The sequence below is a fragment of the Bactrocera tryoni genome, chromosome 5 (assembly GCF_016617805.1).
Source record: "Bactrocera tryoni isolate S06 chromosome 5, CSIRO_BtryS06_freeze2, whole genome shotgun sequence".
NCBI lineage: Eukaryota > Metazoa > Arthropoda > Insecta > Diptera > Tephritidae > Bactrocera > Bactrocera tryoni.
This window is the reverse complement of record NC_052503.1, coordinates 67,947,535-67,967,320: the sequence shown is the minus strand read 5'-3', so window position 1 is coordinate 67,967,320 and position 19,786 is coordinate 67,947,535. Positions and strand designations below refer to the sequence as shown.

The 19,786-nt window shown below is 37.3% G+C and overlaps 1 protein-coding gene across 4 annotated transcripts in view; it reads left to right on the top strand.

Annotated features, from left to right (window-relative positions):
• The window catches only part of LOC120779082 (Ig-like and fibronectin type-III domain-containing protein 2), a 205,850-nt gene that overhangs the window by 173,110 nt on the left and 12,954 nt on the right, over positions 1-19,786 (top strand). For all 4 annotated transcript variants that reach the window (XM_040111231.1, XM_040111228.1, XM_040111229.1 and 1 more), the window contains 8 exons: positions 508-860; positions 14,029-14,173; positions 15,876-16,011; positions 17,403-17,595; positions 17,652-17,898; positions 17,992-18,670; positions 19,097-19,338; positions 19,484-19,722. In XM_040111231.1, the coding sequence (XP_039967165.1) occupies positions 508-860; positions 14,029-14,173; positions 15,876-16,011; positions 17,403-17,595; positions 17,652-17,898; positions 17,992-18,670; positions 19,097-19,338; positions 19,484-19,722 (2,234 nt within the window). The remainder of the gene's footprint in view (positions 1-507; positions 861-14,028; positions 14,174-15,875; positions 16,012-17,402; positions 17,596-17,651; positions 17,899-17,991; positions 18,671-19,096; positions 19,339-19,483; positions 19,723-19,786) is intronic.

The following is a 19,786-nucleotide window of genomic DNA, read 5'->3' as shown; positions in this document are numbered from 1 at the left end:
TTCCAAATTGTACTGGCCGTTCACTCTCCGCTATCTTTTGCCACACTTGAACTTACAATTAGTGATTATTGTCAAACGGCTTCCGTTGTAGAGACCTTCATCGTTCTGTTGCCTCCATCTCATGAATAGGGGTTCCATCGCAACAGATAGAGAGTTTGAGGATGCCTATCAGCAGGATCAAACAATTCACGTCACCACCAGGTCTCTTAAGCCGAACCCTCCTCTCCTGCCGCACTTAGTAAGGTACTGTTTAGTGGGTATTACTTGTGTGATTTATTTTATAATTACAGTTAAGTCATTGCATTATTCCCTCTTTAACTCGGAAGTCAGCTTAATACTAACCCTAAGTATTTTATTACAGCAACTAAATTGCTCTTAAATTATCTAATATCTCCAAAAATTCCAAAAAATTTGGCTAGCCTAATGATGTATCATTATTTACTCTTCATCAACACTAACTAATTTTTTTGTCTTTTTCTTTCTTTTGCCCTCTCTCTATTGTCACAGGCACCGAGAGCATACCCGGTCCAGCTGAGGACGTGCACGCCATTTCGGTAACAAATACCACAATTAGCTTGACTTGGCGTCAACCCGGCTACGAGGCAAGCGCACCCACCGCAGCAACAACAACAACCACAGACAATGAAGAGGAGAACATGAAGAAAGGCGCTACTTCAACAACCGCTGGCAGCGCGAACAATGGCGACAACAACAAGAACTCCGGCAACTCTAATGACATTGCCACGGCTGGTGGCAGTGATGCGTCGACGTCAAACAGCGATGATGATATCGATTTTATCGTGCAATATGGCAAAGTCAATAACATGACCCTCTATGAGACTGTGGCGAAACTGGAAAATGTGAGTAGCACGCAAAACATACACACATGCAAACATGTATACAAATTTACACATATACGTTCACACATATTTAACAAATGTGTCTTAAACTCTTCTTTGGTTTTCAATTCACTTGCGTCCAGCAACTTTTATTGACTAAGTTCGGCTTGCACACACACCCACACACGTATATTCAAATGCATTCATTTTGCATCATCGAGTCGCTTGCTCTTGAACTACGGACTCGCATAACCATTTGCGGCAGCTGGTCGCAACAGTCATAGAAACAGTTGGGTCTGTGGAGACACTTCTGTTATTAACGTTTCTCTTTCTCTTTTTTGATGGCATGCCATGCAAATTACCCAGCTTAGCCGCTAGTAGGAGCTCTCTAACCAAAGTGAGTGCATTTACATTGTAGCATTTTGGCTTCGACTTCGAAATTGGCTTTGGCTTCTCGATTAGCAGGCTGTGTTGGCTGCGGATGACTGCTGTACGCCTCCGGCTACTATCGCTGCGCAGCTGGGCTGCCACATTTTGTAGCTGTTTAATTTCGGAACTGTTTGCTTGGCTTAATTGTGTTTGCTGCCTTGCAAATCTTGGCTTTACAATTGCCAGCGTTGTAATTGAAAAATGGTTGCAATCAGAAAAGCGTCTAATTAGGTTATTTGTATAGATTCTTCTCAAGCGATGGATTGTGAGAATTAAGGCAACATTTCGATTTGGCTGTTTTGTGCTAAAGAGAACACACAATTTAGAAGAAATGAAAATCTTTTCTAATAATGGGTTGTCAAAAAAGTCTTGCGGTATTTTTATTGAATTTTTCTTTTTTTATTGAAATTGAAATGAATTTTTGATGACTCATGCCCAGCTCTTGACCGATGCTACGGTTGCTACTATGCCGGTCTCTTTTCGACCAATTCAGCGATTTTATCGCAATTTTCGACAACAGGCCTTCCGGAGCGTGGCGCATCTTCGACCACCTCTACACCAGAACGAAAACATTGAAACCATCGTTGTGCGGTGGAAATGGAAACTGTATCGAGTCCATAAACTGCACAAATTTTATTGGCGGCTTGAGTTTTGCCTTTATCGTAGTAGTACTGTAAAATATGCCGTATTTTCTCTTTATTTTGCTCCATGTTTGCACGAACGACTTAAAAGAAACGACAATGAATCAAACAGGTGTTAGCGCGTGAAATGAACTTTCCAAAAAGGTATAGCATGACCCGATGCGACGAATAAAACTAGAACTACGCATTTTCAGCGCCAACTAGCGACAATACCGCAAGACTTTTTTGACAACCTATTATCTTTTCAACGTATGACCATAAATTTTTATAACTGCTTTCTGAAGTGTTAACCAGCTAGTCACATTATTTGCGTAGAATCTTGGGACACATGAATGTATGGTTGAGTTTCTGAGTCATATTTTAATTGAAATTTTGACCAAAAAAAACAATATTGTATATGATGGAATTATATTACAGCCTGTGACTAGGCTAATGTTAAATTATAAAAAACACGGAAACATAAAAAAATCCAAAACTAAACGCAGCAGGAAACGTCGGAGAAAACAAAAAAAAAAAACGTATACATATATAAATGATGGGCATGATGAGCTGAGTACATTTAGCCATGTCCCTATGTCTGTCCGTATATATGCAAATACCACTTAGTTTTTGATATCGATCTGAAATTTTTCACACTTCATTTTCTCCTCGTAAAGCTGTGCATTTCTTGGAATCGGGGGTATCGGACGACTACAGTATATAGCTTCATAAAACTGACGGATCAAAATAAAGTCCTCGTATGAAAAACTTTTTTATTTGAAAAAAATATATTCACGAAATTCGGCATGCATTATTTTCCAAGGCAGTGCCTAAATATCCAATAATATTGTTTATCTCGAACCACTATAGCATACAGTTGCCATATAAATTTGTCGATCAAAACCAAATTTGTTGTTTGACAAGGTTTCTTCACGAAATTTGGCATTGGCTACTATTTAAGACAATGGTGTTATATCCGAATAACTTGTTCAGATCGGTTCACTATAGCATATAGCTGCCTTACAACTAGAATGATCGGAATCCAGTGTTTAAATGGAAAACTTTTTTTATTTGACGATATATTCTAAAAAAAAATCGTACAAATTATTTCACTGTTTACCGATATGTACATACATATATTAATCTCAAAGTAATTGTTGAGATTGGACCACTATAACATACAGCAGTCATACATACTGACCGATCAAAACTTAGCTCTTGTGTGGAAAGATTGTTTTTTGGGAAGGCTATTAAAGCACCGAGGAACAGGTGAACAGATGTAAATCTAAAATGTCTTCGGTTTATCGAGCAACCGTCGTAAAAAGCAAATAACACGAGCGCGAAACCCCAACTCTCCTTTGCAAGCTCCGCAAATTTACGCACCCATATAAGAAGAGTATACAAGCACGTAGATAAATATTGAAAATATTGTTGTTGTAGTTTTGTATTCCAACTCATCAAACTACAGCGTTTGTTTGTTTTTATTATTGCTGGTGTTATGTTTCAACTAACACTCTGCGCTTTGCTATAATCTTTTTATTATTCCTATGATGGTTTACTTATGGTATTTATGTACATATGTTTACAGTTAAACATATGTATATATATTGATATCTGATTTATACACACATTCGCAATTCTATCTACGCATGTCGTCCTTTGCTTTTGAATGTGTAAGCAACATTATCTGCTCAAATACGCTGGTGTGTGTGTTGGCATTATACTCCGCGCCGCGCATTTGCTGCGGAAAACGCTCTTAATAGCTTTTCTATTGAGGTTGGTAGTGGTGACGGCGTTTCGCTCTTTTCACAAGTGTTGTTAAATTGCTGGTGCAGTGGTGTTGTTGTTTGTTTAAAGTGCGCTAAAAGTTTTTGCCAACGTTAATGAAGCGCCGCTTTGTGCAGGATTTTTGAATTGTTGTTTTTGTTGTGGTTTCAATTTTCAAATTTGTAAAATATTTAGCTATAAAAATGAATTATTACTGCTTTCAGTAAAATTTATGACTTTAACGGTACCGTACGCTAATGTTAGCTTGCGCGAATTGCTTAAGTGGGTAAAAGTTTGAGAAGCACTGTATTTTTTGATATTTGGATTAAGTAATTGTTCCACAAGTTTTGGTATTTTAATGGAATTTAAACCATTTGCTGTTTGGGAACAATTGTTGTCTGTCTATTGAAAATTTCGTTGTATCAGAAAATAATAATAACAATTTATTAGAATAATTGTTTTAACAATATAGGAAGACGATGCATAAAATTAGTACTTTAAAAAAAGCTAATTTTTTTATTTTTATTATTATTTTTGTGTTTAACTCCGACTCTTAAGCTAAGCAAGACACACCCAAAAGTTTAGTGTGGAGAAAGATTAAAATCAAACTTGGTATCTTAAATGTGTAAAATTTATTTGCTCCAGTTTTTGCTTCCTTGGTTTTACTATGTTCTTAGCCTTAAAGAGCTTTATCAACTTTCAAGACGAAAATGTTTCCATGAGTAAAATAAATTACATTTTGAACGGTATAAGTAAAAGAATGACAAAAATCACCGATATTTGCTGTAAAAAGTCAGCCGTAGGCACCGGGGTTCTCATATTCAGTATCTGGGCGTTTCAATAGTTATTACCCGATTTTATTAATTTTTGGTATCGGTATACACTAGTTTGAATTTTCAATTGGTGGTTTTGAGAGGTGACATACTGCCGGGGAACTATTTGTGCAAAGGTTTATTCTTATGATTTCTTCTTATAACTTTGGCGCTTGATTACCGTATATATAGGGAAGTTAAAGAAACAGTTGAAATTGAAAAGCGTGTGGGAATTAGGTGTGGCTATAATTCGATTTTTCCTCTTTTTAATTATAGTATGAAGATAGGAAGATATGCCATATATTTGTTTGATTTTGGTTGAGTAATTCCTGATATATAATTTCAACTGCTTAGAAATGCGTTTTGTCATGCCTATCGTTCGAAGTTTGAACCGATTTTTAATAGAATTCGATGCAAGTACACATACATGAACATTGTATGAGGATGGTCAATGCCCGATTTCGATCATTTTAAGACCGTCTCTTAAAAAAATTCTAGTGCTTAAAGTACGCTTAAATTATGTTTCATATAGCTTGCGTAGTTTTGAGATAAATGACTTTCTGAAATATAACATTTTAAAGAACAAGGTCAGGCCTAATTACCAAAAATTTAAGCTTCAAATTTCTCCCCGTTTTGTGAACTTAGTTTTGAAGCGTGGTTTGCAACTTCATATTCAGTTAGCAATGGTCGTGGCAATGTTAAAATTTGGCATCTGCAATATCAACCTCTTAAGTGAGTTAAGAAACACGTATATAAAGTTTCTCTAGGTAGTCTATTTTCGATTTTGACTGAAGTCATTACTTGCTGGGATAGACGGATGTACTTACAGACCGACTCTAATTTTTTGATCTCGTTATAATATATCAGTTTATATCTATCTCTAGCAATTTTGGTGGCTACTGTACCACAGAATACACACATAAACTCATGTATATACATATTTAATCACAGTAAACACCAGTATGCGGCTCTATGTGTATGTATATGGTACATGTTCCTACATGTATATCTACAAGTACATATAACCCTTTGTTATTGATAGCGCGGTCCATAACTCTTTCGCAGCTTTGCATATCCCTGCCATCAGTAGAGCTTTTAGCCGTTAATTCCAGCGACTTTGTCAGTGTAAATATGTCTGTCTATTTGCCACATCAACATGCAATGAAACGAATTTACAAATTTTCGGCGCAACAATAAATTTAAGTTAAATTGCAAAGGTCTATAACTTGGACACAGCGATTTGTGTAGGATTTGTACACAAAGTGTAAAAGGGGATCATAAAATTAACAAATTGATGCCAAAAACAACAGCTGGATGTGAAAACTATTCGAGGTATTCATGTGATGGCGGTAGTTTTGGCATATGAAATGACACCAGGCGTGTGGATATGTGTATTAGGGTGGAGCAATATTTGATATATCTACCATACAAATTGACCGATACAAAACAAAATATTGTACGGGACAATATATTTGCACGAAATTTGGAATATATTATTTTCCAAAGCAACACTACGATCTTCGAATAAATTATTTAGATTGAACTACTATAGCATATAGTCCCTGTATAGAGACATTTTTTTTTTGGAAAATTATCTTCACCAAAATTGACATATATATTATTTTTCAGGGCAGCGCTGTTATCTCCGAACATTTTATTCAGATCGAACCACTAACATACAGCCGTTATACAAATTAACGTATCAAAGTAAAATAGATTTTTATACTCTTTAATGCTCTTGGATATTTGGAGGTATAGTAGATGAAAGTACAAGTATTTCGAAAAGGACAAGTATTTCAGGCAATTTGAATTATGTTAAAAAAAAATAGTTGAAAACTCTTTATATTTTGTGATTATCTCTTTAACATTAATAAATTATTTTATAAAAAAAATTTCAAAACATTTTGAAATACCAAAAGTTGTCTCACCCTAATAATATACTTTGTTTACAAGCCGCTGTTTGGATTTGCTTTAGACTTTGCCCAGATTTAGCAGTATGCGCTATTTGTTTTAGTGAATCCGCCTCCATAACGACTTAATTACATGCCAAAAAACTCCTCTTCCTTTAGCTGCAGCTAAATATGTGTGCTCAGAAGCCACTCTGGCGTTGGCACAACCCTTTGGCAAATTAGAAAAAAATAAGAGCTAAGTAAAAATGGACAAAGCAAATAACCAGACTCATCATACAGCTAATTTGTTTTGGTGAAAGCATTATTTGCGCATATATTTGTCAACTTAATATTGCCTTGCGTAAGCACTCTGACGTATACGTAACAAAGTATACAACTAGGAGCTTCACAGAGCTACTTAGTCTTGGAAAAGCATTATTTATGAATACCTTTATCTGCTCGCTTTGAAATTCAGTTGTTGTTATTGTATTGTTCTGTGTATGGACGCCACAGTATATGCCGCAGAATTATGATGGTAAATACTATTTAACTACTGGCTTAAGTATAATCCCATATATTCATGCTCTAATATGTGTATTTAGGCACGACCACACATACATATGCATATGTTATGAAATGATATATGAAAATACTCATTGCATACCACAAATTTTCGAGTTCAGCTATTTTCCAAATCGCATTGCTTTCACTAAATTTCTTTTTATACTGCTTTTGCGCTTGTGCTCACCAACGTTATGCGCTGACGAATTGCCGCATTAATATCCGTTTCATATTTTTTCGCGGCTGCACAGCTTTCGGCTATTATTAATGGAATTTATATTGGTATTAATATGCCAGATCGTTTTCGAAGCTGGCAGCTAGAGAGTCGTGGCTGTGTGTATTAGTCGGCAAGTGCAAGCTAGAATATTATTTTCGCTGACCCAAATACAGCCACAAATTACAAAGTTAAACCGATAACAAATAAATGTAGTTGTGTCGAAAACTCAGATATAACAATAGCATGGTACAAATAGCGGTATTCATAATGGTTTTTAAGTAGTTTGTGCTTGTAAAATATGCAAAGCCGAATAAATTTTTGAGAGTGTAGTAGTGAAACTGCGGTTGGATATGAGGTCTAGTTGCTACAGATTCCGATAACTTATCATTCTTTCATGATAATCAGTTTATTTGAAATATTTTAAAGGATAAAATAATAAACTTTCGGGTCCTTTTGGCTTTTTACCGAACGTTATAGCTTCCTTTGTAATTATTCTTCATAGTTGTACCTGTTTTAGTTATCAACTTTCGAGGAAGACTGGTCTAAGTGAGTTTGAAATTATATTGATAGAATATAGATATAGTTATTGTTTGATGTGGATATCTTGCTTGATATATTAAAGTCAGTTCAGCTATCACATACTGCTTTCTACTCTTTCAAAAAATTGAAGGGATTGGTGCATACATTGCTCTTATTGATTAGCCGGCAAAATAGAACTTTCGCTTAAAGTCAAAAATTTAAAGCTTTTAATTTGTAACCTCAAGATGTCAGATAGCAATCAGGCAGAATACTATTCAAGTTATATCTTATATTGCTTTTATATTGAAAGTCCTAGGCAGAATATGAAAGAGCCAGATCGTCAAAGGTAAACATAAGTCAAAGTCGCCGTCTAACAATGACCCCTGAATTAAAATTCCAAGAATATTTCCACTCTGAATAGGCCAAGTTCTTACCACTTTTACTTCAGACTGAAAACAACCAGCATTACGATTAGCTAGGTTCGGCTGGTAGGCTAATAACACACGCAGTCCTTCTCGTTTGTGATTACAGATGGAGTTCCCTATGAAGTCCGTGAGAAGCCGTCATCCTTTTGAATGCTTATGCTCAAAGCGAATTTTAACACGCTTTGTGGTCTTACTTACGATACGTCTCAGAGTATCATACCATGGGAACCCCAAATACTTAAAATGTAGCCTTGTCAATGCAAGCAAGTGCATAAGAGATGCTACATTATTTCCGTAGTGTCTTGAACCTTACATTTTCTGCAGTCAGTCCGCCAGAAAATTGTGACCAGTGTGTATTCCAACATGTTTCGACAGTCCCTTCTATTAAGTGTCACTAGGAACTTTGTATATTCCATATTTCCTAATTTACATATGACTTTTGTAATTTTACACGCAGGTAAAACATTCCATCGCATTTTGACTTTCCTTGCCATGCTCCTATTCAAATCGTCGTATAGACACTACAAGGGCCTGCCAATGTTGGACAAGATTTCGGAGGACAGTCGTACACCGCTCTTGGCAATCTCGTTCACTGACTCATTGCTCTCGACATCTCTGAGAACTCTGATTCAAATATTCTGCAATTGCCCGATTGCTTAAAATATAGCCTTATGCCTAACTCTAGAAAGTATATCCCTTCATCAACCTTAGATCCCAGTGAACAGTTTTAGCGACAAAGTTGGATCAACACACTAAAACTTCGTCTCTTTCAATCGTAATACATGACTTCATAGGTTTGGCATTCAATTTCTGAGGCCAAAGTAGACATTGAATTATCTCGCTTGACCAACGACACAAAAGTATGCTACATTCCATTGTCGAAGCTATTTTACTTAAACTGTAATGTTACTTTCTGCCACTATTTCCGATTACTTATGAATTTTATATACATTGTATTTGCTGAGGTTACACTCAGCTCGCCATGAAGCTCTTAATACCTTAAAAATATATATTAATTATCAGAGTGGCGAGCTGAGTCAATATATTCGTCTGTTCGTCTATCTGTTCCGTCAGTTTTTGAGATATCGATATAGAGTTTTGCACCCGTCTGTTTTCCCCCAAAAGGCAGTTTGTTTGTCGGAATCGCCGATATCGAGTCACTCTTCTTCTTCTTTACTGGCGTAGACACCGCCTACGCGAATATAGCCGAGTTAACAACAGCGCGCCAGTCGTATCTACTTTTCGCTACGTTGCGCCAATGGGATATTGGAAGCTGAGCTAGGTCCTTCTCCACCTGGTCCTTCCAACGGAGTGGAAGTCAAGTTTTTAAATGGAAAAATTTTTTATATAAGAATCCAAGCAGATTGAAAGATAAGATATGAAAGAGCACATTTTAGAGATATTCGCTCCCACTATTTCGCGCGCCTAAATCACTCATACAAGTATACCATTATTGTTACGGTAATTAGCATTTACGGCAGCACATTCTCCATAATATGTTAATGAGCGATGATATCCTGCTCCACATTGAACACAAATACACACTCTCCCTACGCAAGCCACAATCGACCGTGGTCATCTTTGCCTGCGATAGCTGATATTCGCGCCTTCCTCGCTAACTTGCCACGTGTTCTTAATGCTTGCATAGTTTCATCTTATTATTAATTGGTGGAGCAGCGTTGGTTTGCGGTTGCGTAACTGCTGTGCTATGCTATGCAACGCTTCTTTATATTATATTATGCTACATCGCTTCCCCAGTCAGCATCGATTCGGCTTCTAACTGCCAATTTTCTGCATTCACCGCTAATGAAATGGGAAATTATATACAAGTTTTCCGCTACCTGAGCCTTTAGCGAACGGTGCTGGTGTTGCGGCAAATTTACATATTGTTAAGCATGTGAATGCATACAGAAGAGGAGGGCGAAACATATAGTATGCATATATAGTCCTATATTTATATCTATAAATATGAATATCTGCGCGTATGAACTTGAAAGTGTATATGTGTGTTCTTATGTTGCGGCAAATGTAAATTGTCTACGCCCCCTCAGCACACCCATTTGCTTTGCATGTCAACATGCAAATATTTGAATTTAATATGTTCCATTGTTTACGCATGCGCGCCTGACATTTTGGCAAAAAGAGTGGTTTCACAGAAATCAACGCCGATATTAAAATGGGTATCAAACGAAAAATACATTTGGCAAATGTAAGTTGAAGTAATTATTTTTGCGAAGGGTTGCCATCTGTTTACAGTTATAAATTATTTTAAATTGATTAAATATTGCAATCTAGACCTCTAACTTAACTAATTTGATTTTTATTTGTGTATTGTGTTGCCACCTACTTAAAATTTTTGGTTAAAAAAATTGATAAGGCAAATGAGATAAAGCGATGTACTCAATTAGATGGATATAACAAAGTTTTATGTCGCAGTGTTGCCACCTGTTTAAATTTTTTGGTTACAAAAATTTATAAGACAAATGAAATAAAACGATGTGTTCAATAAGATGGATATAACGAAGGTTTTTGTCGTATATAGTTAGAAAGAGTGTTGCCATATGTTTTTTTTTATTTTAAGAAATTATATATATTTTGTGAAATTTTTAATATGTAACAAATTTTCATTTTCAACATGGTAATAATAAATTATCCCTCTCCCCAAACTTCCTTTATATCTCTACCAAGAAATGATTTGCCAATTAAATTTATTACGGAAATGCGGACGATAAAACTAATTAAGTATTCATTAAACGCTTACCATCTCTATCAACTATCAGCTAGTTGCTACTTAAGCCTATATACATATGTATATTCTATATACATATGTATCTCTATGTTTATGTGTCATAAGACGCATTAAAAGCAGGTGTCATAACAGTGCGACGCCCATTGAATTGGGCACAGCTGCATTGCCACTGACTTAGTTACGATTTTGCAGAACGATGTGGCGTGCTGTGGCAAGTAGCAGTGTGCGCATGCGCCGCACATTAAGCCACATGCACTCACGCACACATAAACATTACATGTGCGCATTTGTGCATTTAAGTGCCGCAACTTAGCAAATTTATTATTTTTATTGCTTTGGTCGCTTGTTTGGTACACACGCTGCCGCGCGCACTTGTTTATTGTGCCATATGTTGTCGCGCTATTGCTGTCATTAAGCGTGAAAATATTAACACACAACAGCAACAACAATCAACGACTATGGCTGAGGCAACACTCAATAGTTGTGGAGACGTGCAACCTTGCCGGATAGCCAATTTGCCGCCGTGTGTCGTCGCTACGGCTAATGCCGGTCAAACGTTTTAAGCGTTGACCACGTTCAGTGTTAAGTGTTGTTGTATGGTTGTAGTTTTTTGCCTGCGCTTTCTTGTGTTAATACGCAGCAATAAAAATAATTATGTAACTCTCTTTATATAGACATGGCTTTGTGCTGCAAGTGTATGGTAAAATAACAACCTAAAAATCAGGTGAAAATATATTTAAATATATTAATATTTTATACCCTCATTCAAACTAAATACATAATTGAACTTTTTTTATGAATACGTCATCGTATATTATAGAGTTTAAAGTGAATAAATAACTGAGAATTCGCCTAGTAGTGTTCATTGGCTACTAAATTAGTTACTCAGACTGAGTCCGTGGGTCTGAGGTCCCATAAATACTGCTGAACTACATATATGATGGTTAAAATGCTTGTAGTCTACTCAATGATGTCTAGTTCTCAACAGCATGCTAACTATCTTCCTAGTATCCTATCTGCGTGTTATCAAGACAAGGTACCTTTCATCATCTGCCTTGTTAAAATCTTATTGAAACTTTTTGATCAAACTTTAATGGCAATGGCAATGGCAAGAAATTCTGAGCTCATTGTGTTAGATTTTTAGTCTCGGGGGCATTATTAGCTCCAATAAACGAACTGAGTTCCATTGACTTCACTGAGAACACTTGGGATTTTGACGAAATTTGTTCTCCAAATGGATAGTTTGAAAAACCGTTTTGCCAAAACCTAATTTCTAGTACCTTAGTGGTCTTTAAAAGATTAAATTAAGTGTGCCCATCGTGTCTTGTTAAAATATACCTACTTTTTAAAAATCGATAGATAGGTATAACCTGAGAACAGAGTTCAACGAAAAGCTTAAATCGAGTACATAACTAGGTGATTTTGATCGCAGAGAACTGCGTCACAGATTTTTTCACTACACTCTAAAAACTCGAATGTGGGAGAACTGTAGACGATGTGGGTGTCAAAAGAAGTTCAGGAAAACATAGATGAAACCCTTCAGCATTCCTTTACACGTTTTGTCCGGAAAGTAATAGGAGTGAGTCGATTTAAAAAAATTTATTGAACCAAACGTTACAATCCTTTAAAAAGTTTCAAAATAGGCTCCTTCTGCGTGGATACAGCGTTGCCAGCGCGATTTCAAAACATTGAAGGCGTCACGGAAGGCATTCTACTGAATAACCTTGAGAACCGCGATGCATGCTGCTTGGATCCCCTCTGAGGTCTCAAAGTGCTTTCCTTTCATCGGCCTTTTCAGGCAAGAAAACAAAAGAAGTCCGGGGACCACATCTGGGCTGTAAAGCGGCTGCGGAAACGTTGGGATGCCGGTCTTGGTTAGGTAGCTGTTCACAAGAACGACGGTGTGGGCCGGGGCGTTGCCGTGGTGCAACTTCCAATCGGCTGATTCTCCAGGTGTTTGGAGACAACTGACCAGCCGCTCTTTCGTTAGATAAGAACGCCCTCTACCGAATCCAGACTAACCATGTATGGTTTAAAATAGTTGAATAGTATCGGAGGTTTCTTCAAAGTCCTCATGTAAGCTAAGCTCCGATTAAAGATGTATAGAGGAAGGCGAGATGGAATCACATAAACACTCTCTTCTCAATTGGTAGTTTTCGCCAAACTGAGGTTGTAATATTATCCACCTCAAAGCGCTTCGTCGTTCAATAAGGGTCTGATGATTTTGGAGTTTGGGAATCACAATAGACCAGCGATCATAGCTGTCTAAGTGCGATCCTGCGTTAAGTTTAATGCGAGGATCAGCTCTTCGATCTATGCTATTCTTACATTATTTAAAGTTTGTCTGAAAATTTTGACAGTAATGAAGTGATTGTCCAGGAATATTTAAAACACCTCTTCTTACATTTAGAAATCTTAGGACGTAATTGATAATACCTCCTGAAATCGCGAGTTTATTCGTAAACTTCATTAACCTTTAACTGCAATAATTTTAATCTTAACTTCTCTGATAGTAAATTTCAAACGACTGACATAAACTCTGAACTTTGGAGCTCCATAGACATGTAAATATAAATTTTTCTCTATCTAAACTAACTTTTTGTTCCAGTTTTTGTCTGGGAGTAATTTGTCTAAATATGTCATGTGCCAATTCCGAGAATTTCCCATTGCTAAAATAATTGAGTGCTTCAAAATAATAATTTCCGTCACTAATCCATGGCATTGCAGTCAAATTCCGTAGCCAAAATGGCAACTGAATCAGCAAAAACACATTTTTCGCGCGCATTAGCCATAAATCGAAAACGAACAAAATACCGGTATACACGCAACAACAGAATTCTTATACAAACTCACATATATCCATAGCCACACACATCTAGAAAACAATACAATTTTAAAAATTCCAATTCCAATTTCAAATTTCAATTGCATGCATTAATCGATTGATGCCGAACTGATTGGCTGTGACCTCTGTTTATGTTGTTGTCGTCGCTGTTGTATCGCTATTAATGGAAAATATGGCGCTGCTGACCGCCAACCGTGAAACCGCTGACCAACAACCACCCATACACCATACACTAAAATGTCTAACCATCCGCACACATACATACTCACACACACATACACATACGCATACAAATATATATATATACACACATTTAAAATTGGTTGGTACATTCATATTTGGCTGCCTCTCTACAGGAATTGACCACAAACGAGACCAGCATCGCGCTGACGAATTTGGAGCCGCACGCATTGTATCGCATTATGGTGGTGACGCGCGGACGTTACGGTACAGCGTTGCCATCTTCGATGTTACTGATCAATACGACCGAGGATGAGAATGGTGAGTGTGGCTTAAATAGCTTACATATGCACACATAAATATACGAACTTATATATAGAAAATAAGACTAAAATAATTCTAAAAAGCTAAGTATATTGATACAGTAGTACATACCCTGTAGGAAAAATATAACGTAATTTTAAATTTTTATTTTATTTATTATAACGTAAACAACGTAGCAAACAAAAGGAAATGTTGCAGGCCATATAAAAATCATATGTAGGTACATGATCAGAATCACGTCCTAAGTCGATTTAGCCATATCCGACTGTTTGTTCATCTGACCATAGGTCTGTATATATACGAACTAGTCCTTCAGTTTTAAAGATATTGTTCTGAAACATATCCTTTTCTCCCCAAGAAGCTAGATGTCATTTAAACTGAACATTCATGATTCTTGTATAGAAATGTTCGTATTTGTGAAGCCTATATTAAAGCTTTGGTGCAACTCAACTCCACACTTTTTCTCGTTTTTGGTTCAAATCACAATAGTAATATGGAAAACTCACCCTAAAAGTTTTATCAACTTCAATTCAGTTTTATCTATCAAATAGTCGGTTATTACGGCGCGATGACGGTCGCCATTGACGAATACATTTTCACCGGCATCATTTTTGAAGAAATATGAACCGATGATTCTACCGGCTCACAACCCACACCAAATCGTGTTTGTTTCTGAATAAAATGACAGTTCTTGAATCTCTTCATGTTGCCCTTCGTCCCAAATGCGACAATCTTGCTATTCTTGGAACTTTTCAAGAGCACATAGAGCAAAGCGAGATTGCTTGGTAAGGTCGAGCGGCTTCAATTCTTGCTTAAGCTGTATTTTGTACTACTTTAATTTAGGATCTTGGCGTAAAAAGCATCAAATCGTTCCATACATTAGTACGAGTTGCTGCGAACTGCACCGAATCGACTCTCTGCGATCTTCGTATATGTGCCGGCCTACACTCATTAGGCCGATTATGTTGACCATAAGTTCAGTGAAGTTTCACGACACATTCTTTACAGAGCGTGAATTTTCGTTGAATGATTTTTAAACGTTGTTCAGGCTTAAGTTCTTCCATGATAAAATGTCCAACAGTACGGAAAAAAATTAATACGACAGCTTGACACGACTCACGTGTAATCTGCCAAAACACGGATGTCGAAAAAGGTACCTCTACATGAATTACTCGTTATATACTTTAAGATTTCCGAAGACTGAGCTAAAATTTATGTATAGAACCTCTTAGGAAGATTTTTAAACCTATACTCTTCTTTTGGAATTAAAGTATTAAATTTTGACTAATTGTCATTCTACTGCGAACTTCATGTCATTTTACCCGTCACATTCTAGTCACTCAAAGAGAGATATAGAGATCTATCTTCTTTGCAACTATTTATAACTTACCATTATGTGATTGAGCACATTTTACTTACAGTGTAACTTTTCGTTACTCTAATACAAAAATACTTGTACATATATAGAGTTAAGCAGACACACTTTTGAAAATATTTAGTATGCTAGAATTAGCTAACCAAATGCGATTGACGGTTGACATTGCTTGGCGCGTTGTGCGGGTTTGATAGGTATTTTTGGAAACTTTGATTTTCACTAATCTCAGCTTTGATATTTTCAACTGTATATATAAACGCACATATGCTATATGGTCTCGTTTACTTAATAACAAAAATTCATATTTTCTCATTTCATTTGTAGCCACAAACAAGAATTATACCTATGGTGCACCCTCACCGCCCCACTCGTTGTCGATTACATCGCACAGCGCGACCTGGATGCAATTGACTTGGCAGCCACCAGAATATTCGCATCCGCATGAGAAGATTACATACAGGTGAGTGCCAATGAATGGGTGAATGGCAGATTGTAAAATATCAAAAATGATAAGAGATTTCATAGAAATCAGCTGGTGCGGCAGAAAATATTATTATGTAATAGAAAATTATAGCGAAAGGTGAATATTTCATTAGAGTAATGGATTGAGTAGTTGAAAAAAATATTTCAGATATATTGCAGTATATACACAGATAGAGAAAATATGGTTTAAGCTTAATTTCAGTGAAATTACTGACATATTTTTTTAGACATTAATTGCGCAAATCGAATTACTACCCTAGATATCCCACTAGTATCCCCTATCCCGAAGTTTATATTCTATGTCACCAACACTCCAAAACATTAACCAATAATCTAATTCACCTGAGATTCATGGTAATATCAATACTGTAAGCTATAGATCATTTCAATGAGTTAAATGTGGGTTGAGCCAATATTTCGAGGTTGATCTATTTTAAGTAACCTCTATTGTTATCCGAATAGTTCCACGTCCTTAAGATCGAAAGAGTTTCAGCTCTGGATCACAAGATTACAATCTTAGAAGTGTGAACCAAGATGGAAAATATTTTTGTTCGTAACAAAATTGTATCCTAAAGTCGACTAAGTTGAACATTGAAGTTTAGTTTCGAAACGTCATTTGGAAAACCTCCGTATCCATCATTAATTAGACAAAACTTAACTATCGAAGTAATGTTGGATTCCTTATTTTTGTGTAAGGTCTATCTTTCATGTTTTACCACATTAATACTGGGTTGTAAGCCAAGCCTTTTGCACGTATCAATTAGCCTAACTGAAAGCTTAGGTAACATATTTTATTCATAATATTCCAGAAGGGAGATGACCTCTAGAGTTATTGGGGAACAATTTTTTGCCCCTCGATATAAAATGGTATTACTAAAGTCAACATGTGGCTTACACAGCTCGAGTCTAACAATATTTCTGCTTTATATCATTAAAATCCCAACGATATTTGAGGTATATTTGGCCTTGTAACCAAATCGTTTTCAAGTTCAGTATCTATGGTCCCTAAAATTGCGAAGCTATCTTTTAAGCGAGTTTTATATGTGGCTAGCTTTAGATACTTGAAAAGGTGAGCCTATGGCTTTGAGCTCATCTCTTTGGGATCTCAATGTTTTCGCTGATTTATTAATATATTAATGGTACTGTTAACGGCAAGCAGACATTTGTGAAGTGGGTCGGTATATCAGTCTTTGATCTATTCTAGAAAAGTTTTGAAAATTGATAGAGTTTGGATTCGAAAACTGTACTGAACTTAATTCCAACTAGCCAGTTTCTCATGGAACAGATAAAAAATAACTTATATGTCGATTCCTCTTAGTAATAAATTATTATTATGTGATTATTCGTTCTTCCCTTCTCCCTCCTAAGAGTCTACCACAAACCCATGAAATCGGAGAAGTTCAACAAAATCGAAACTAAAGTAGCATGGCTCCGTATGAGCAACCTCAAACCCAGCTCACAACACATACTATACGTCGAAGCAATTGGTGAGCATGCGACATCTCTGCCTTCCGAGACACTGGTGGCTTGGACCGATCCAGCGTTGCCAGCATTCGTTGATGTAAGTGAGAAATCGTGAAAAGGGTTTCCCATGCTAAATAAACTTCGTTTTCACAGCCACCAACAGTACACCCTGCGGATAACATACCCGAAGGTGGTTCGATGACTATACTCTGCTTAGCTTTGGGTAATCCGGCGCCAACTATTTCACTGTACGTCGGTGGACATTTGGTGCGTCAGGATACGTCAAGACACATGGTTACAGTTATACACAATGTCACTGCTGACATGGAGCATATATCCTGCTATGCAGACAATGGTTATGGTGTGCCTATGCAGGCCACAAGAAGAGTCAATATTTGCTGTGAGTACTCGAGGACTTCAAACTGAGTTTTGTGGAACTAAAACTGTAGCTAATACTTATTCTTCTCCTCTTCAATTCTTTCTTCTTTTTTAGATGCACCAAAAATTACCGCCGCCGGCATCACAGTCGCCTCGTTGGGCGATGAGGTCGAGCTGCGTTGCACAGTCGATGCTAAACCGACACCAAAGACCATCTTCTGGCGTGATCATGATGGCCGCGTGCCCGTCATACAAGGTGGTCACTTCGATATCTCAACCAAAATGAATGAATCGCATACAAATCTCTACACAATGTCGCTGCGCATCAATAAGATGTTGGCGACGGATGTAGGCGATTACTTCTGTCATGCGGAAAATGCTTTCGGCTCCGCCACGTCGGCGGTTTCGGTGCGCATACGCACCACACCCGCGCTGGGACGTAATGTATCCGAGTGTTGTCGTCAAATGAATGTATCCATGGCCTGCCGTGCCGCTTGCAGTTATTATGTCGACATCGAGGCGATCGCCGACAAACCCGAGTGTATTGTGGACTTCGATAAGCTGATGAAATGCGCGGCGGACGGTTCGGATCACCGCAGCTGTTGTGCGGATGCGAATGTGCCGAGGAAGTGTTTGAATTGGTGTCGCGGTGATTCCGTGCGTTCGAAGGAGATCTGTAGCCTGCAATATTCGCGCACAATTGTTGGCTGCTTTGAAATGAACAGGGATAAACTGCCGGGACCACCGGAGAATATTGCTGTCAGCGTTGTGTCGGACAATGAGGTGATGATTAGGTGAGTAGTTTAATGTTGTGAGAAATTGGTAGGGTTGGGTAGTGATTGCAATCGGAGAAAGCTTAAGAAGGATCGGGAAAGAGATCAAGAGATTAATCCATAAATCATGAATTCGAACTTCTGAAATTGAAGGTTACAGTTCGGTCAACTTTTTAACTGTGATGGCTGAGCCTTATTTTCGACGATCTTCTGAGAAACTTTCAATAAATGGATTCAGTTCTGGAATAGTTAACCTGCAATTCATTAATATAGGGGTTTTCCAGAATATTTGCCCATATATTATAAAAAGTTTTAAAGAGAGCTGCGGTGTTGACAGTTCTTGTTCAGTTCGTTCAGGTCACATAGACCTGACTGTCATTTGAAAAATTACTTTGTACAACAAAACTTTTATTAAATACCTTAAAAAATCTTTCTTAAATTTCATAGATGGGATCCACCACAAAAGAACCCGAATGTGGTCGAAGGTTATCGGATATTTTACCATGAGGCAGCCATACTTGCAGGTGACTCCAGTGAATCCAGCGGTGACGGCATGACCTACAATGCAACAACACTGCAAAATACCACCGAAATTAGACGCCTCGATGTGAAGGAGACCACGGTGAATATAAATGGTTTGAAGAAGGATGTGCTCTATGAGCTGGTGGTGAAAGCTGGCAATTCCTTTGGTGAGTTTAATCACAAGACTATTGAATAAAATATACATACTATATATCAAAACATAAACTCTTTTATGAAAGCACTACACTTAGTGTGCTATAGTAATAACAACAACAATTTTAATAAAGCATAATTGAAAAATTTTGTTTCCAGGCGCCAGCATTCTCACCGAACCAGTTAAATTCACGCTGGGCGATCATCACGTCACCTCAGCGACAACATATTCAAATGCTGTCGGCACCATCAGTGGCATTGTGGCCAGCATTCTGGCTGTGCTATTAGCAGCAGCGGCCATTGTGTTTTATCGGCGTCATCGCGCACGTAACGGTAAGGCTGGTAATGGTGTGGCTTTCGAAAATCCAACATACACACGCGGTCTGGAGCAAGTTCAGGTGAGTGCGGATAACGGGAATTAAATTATGCTACCATAAATATGTGTGTAGTTTTGTATTAGGT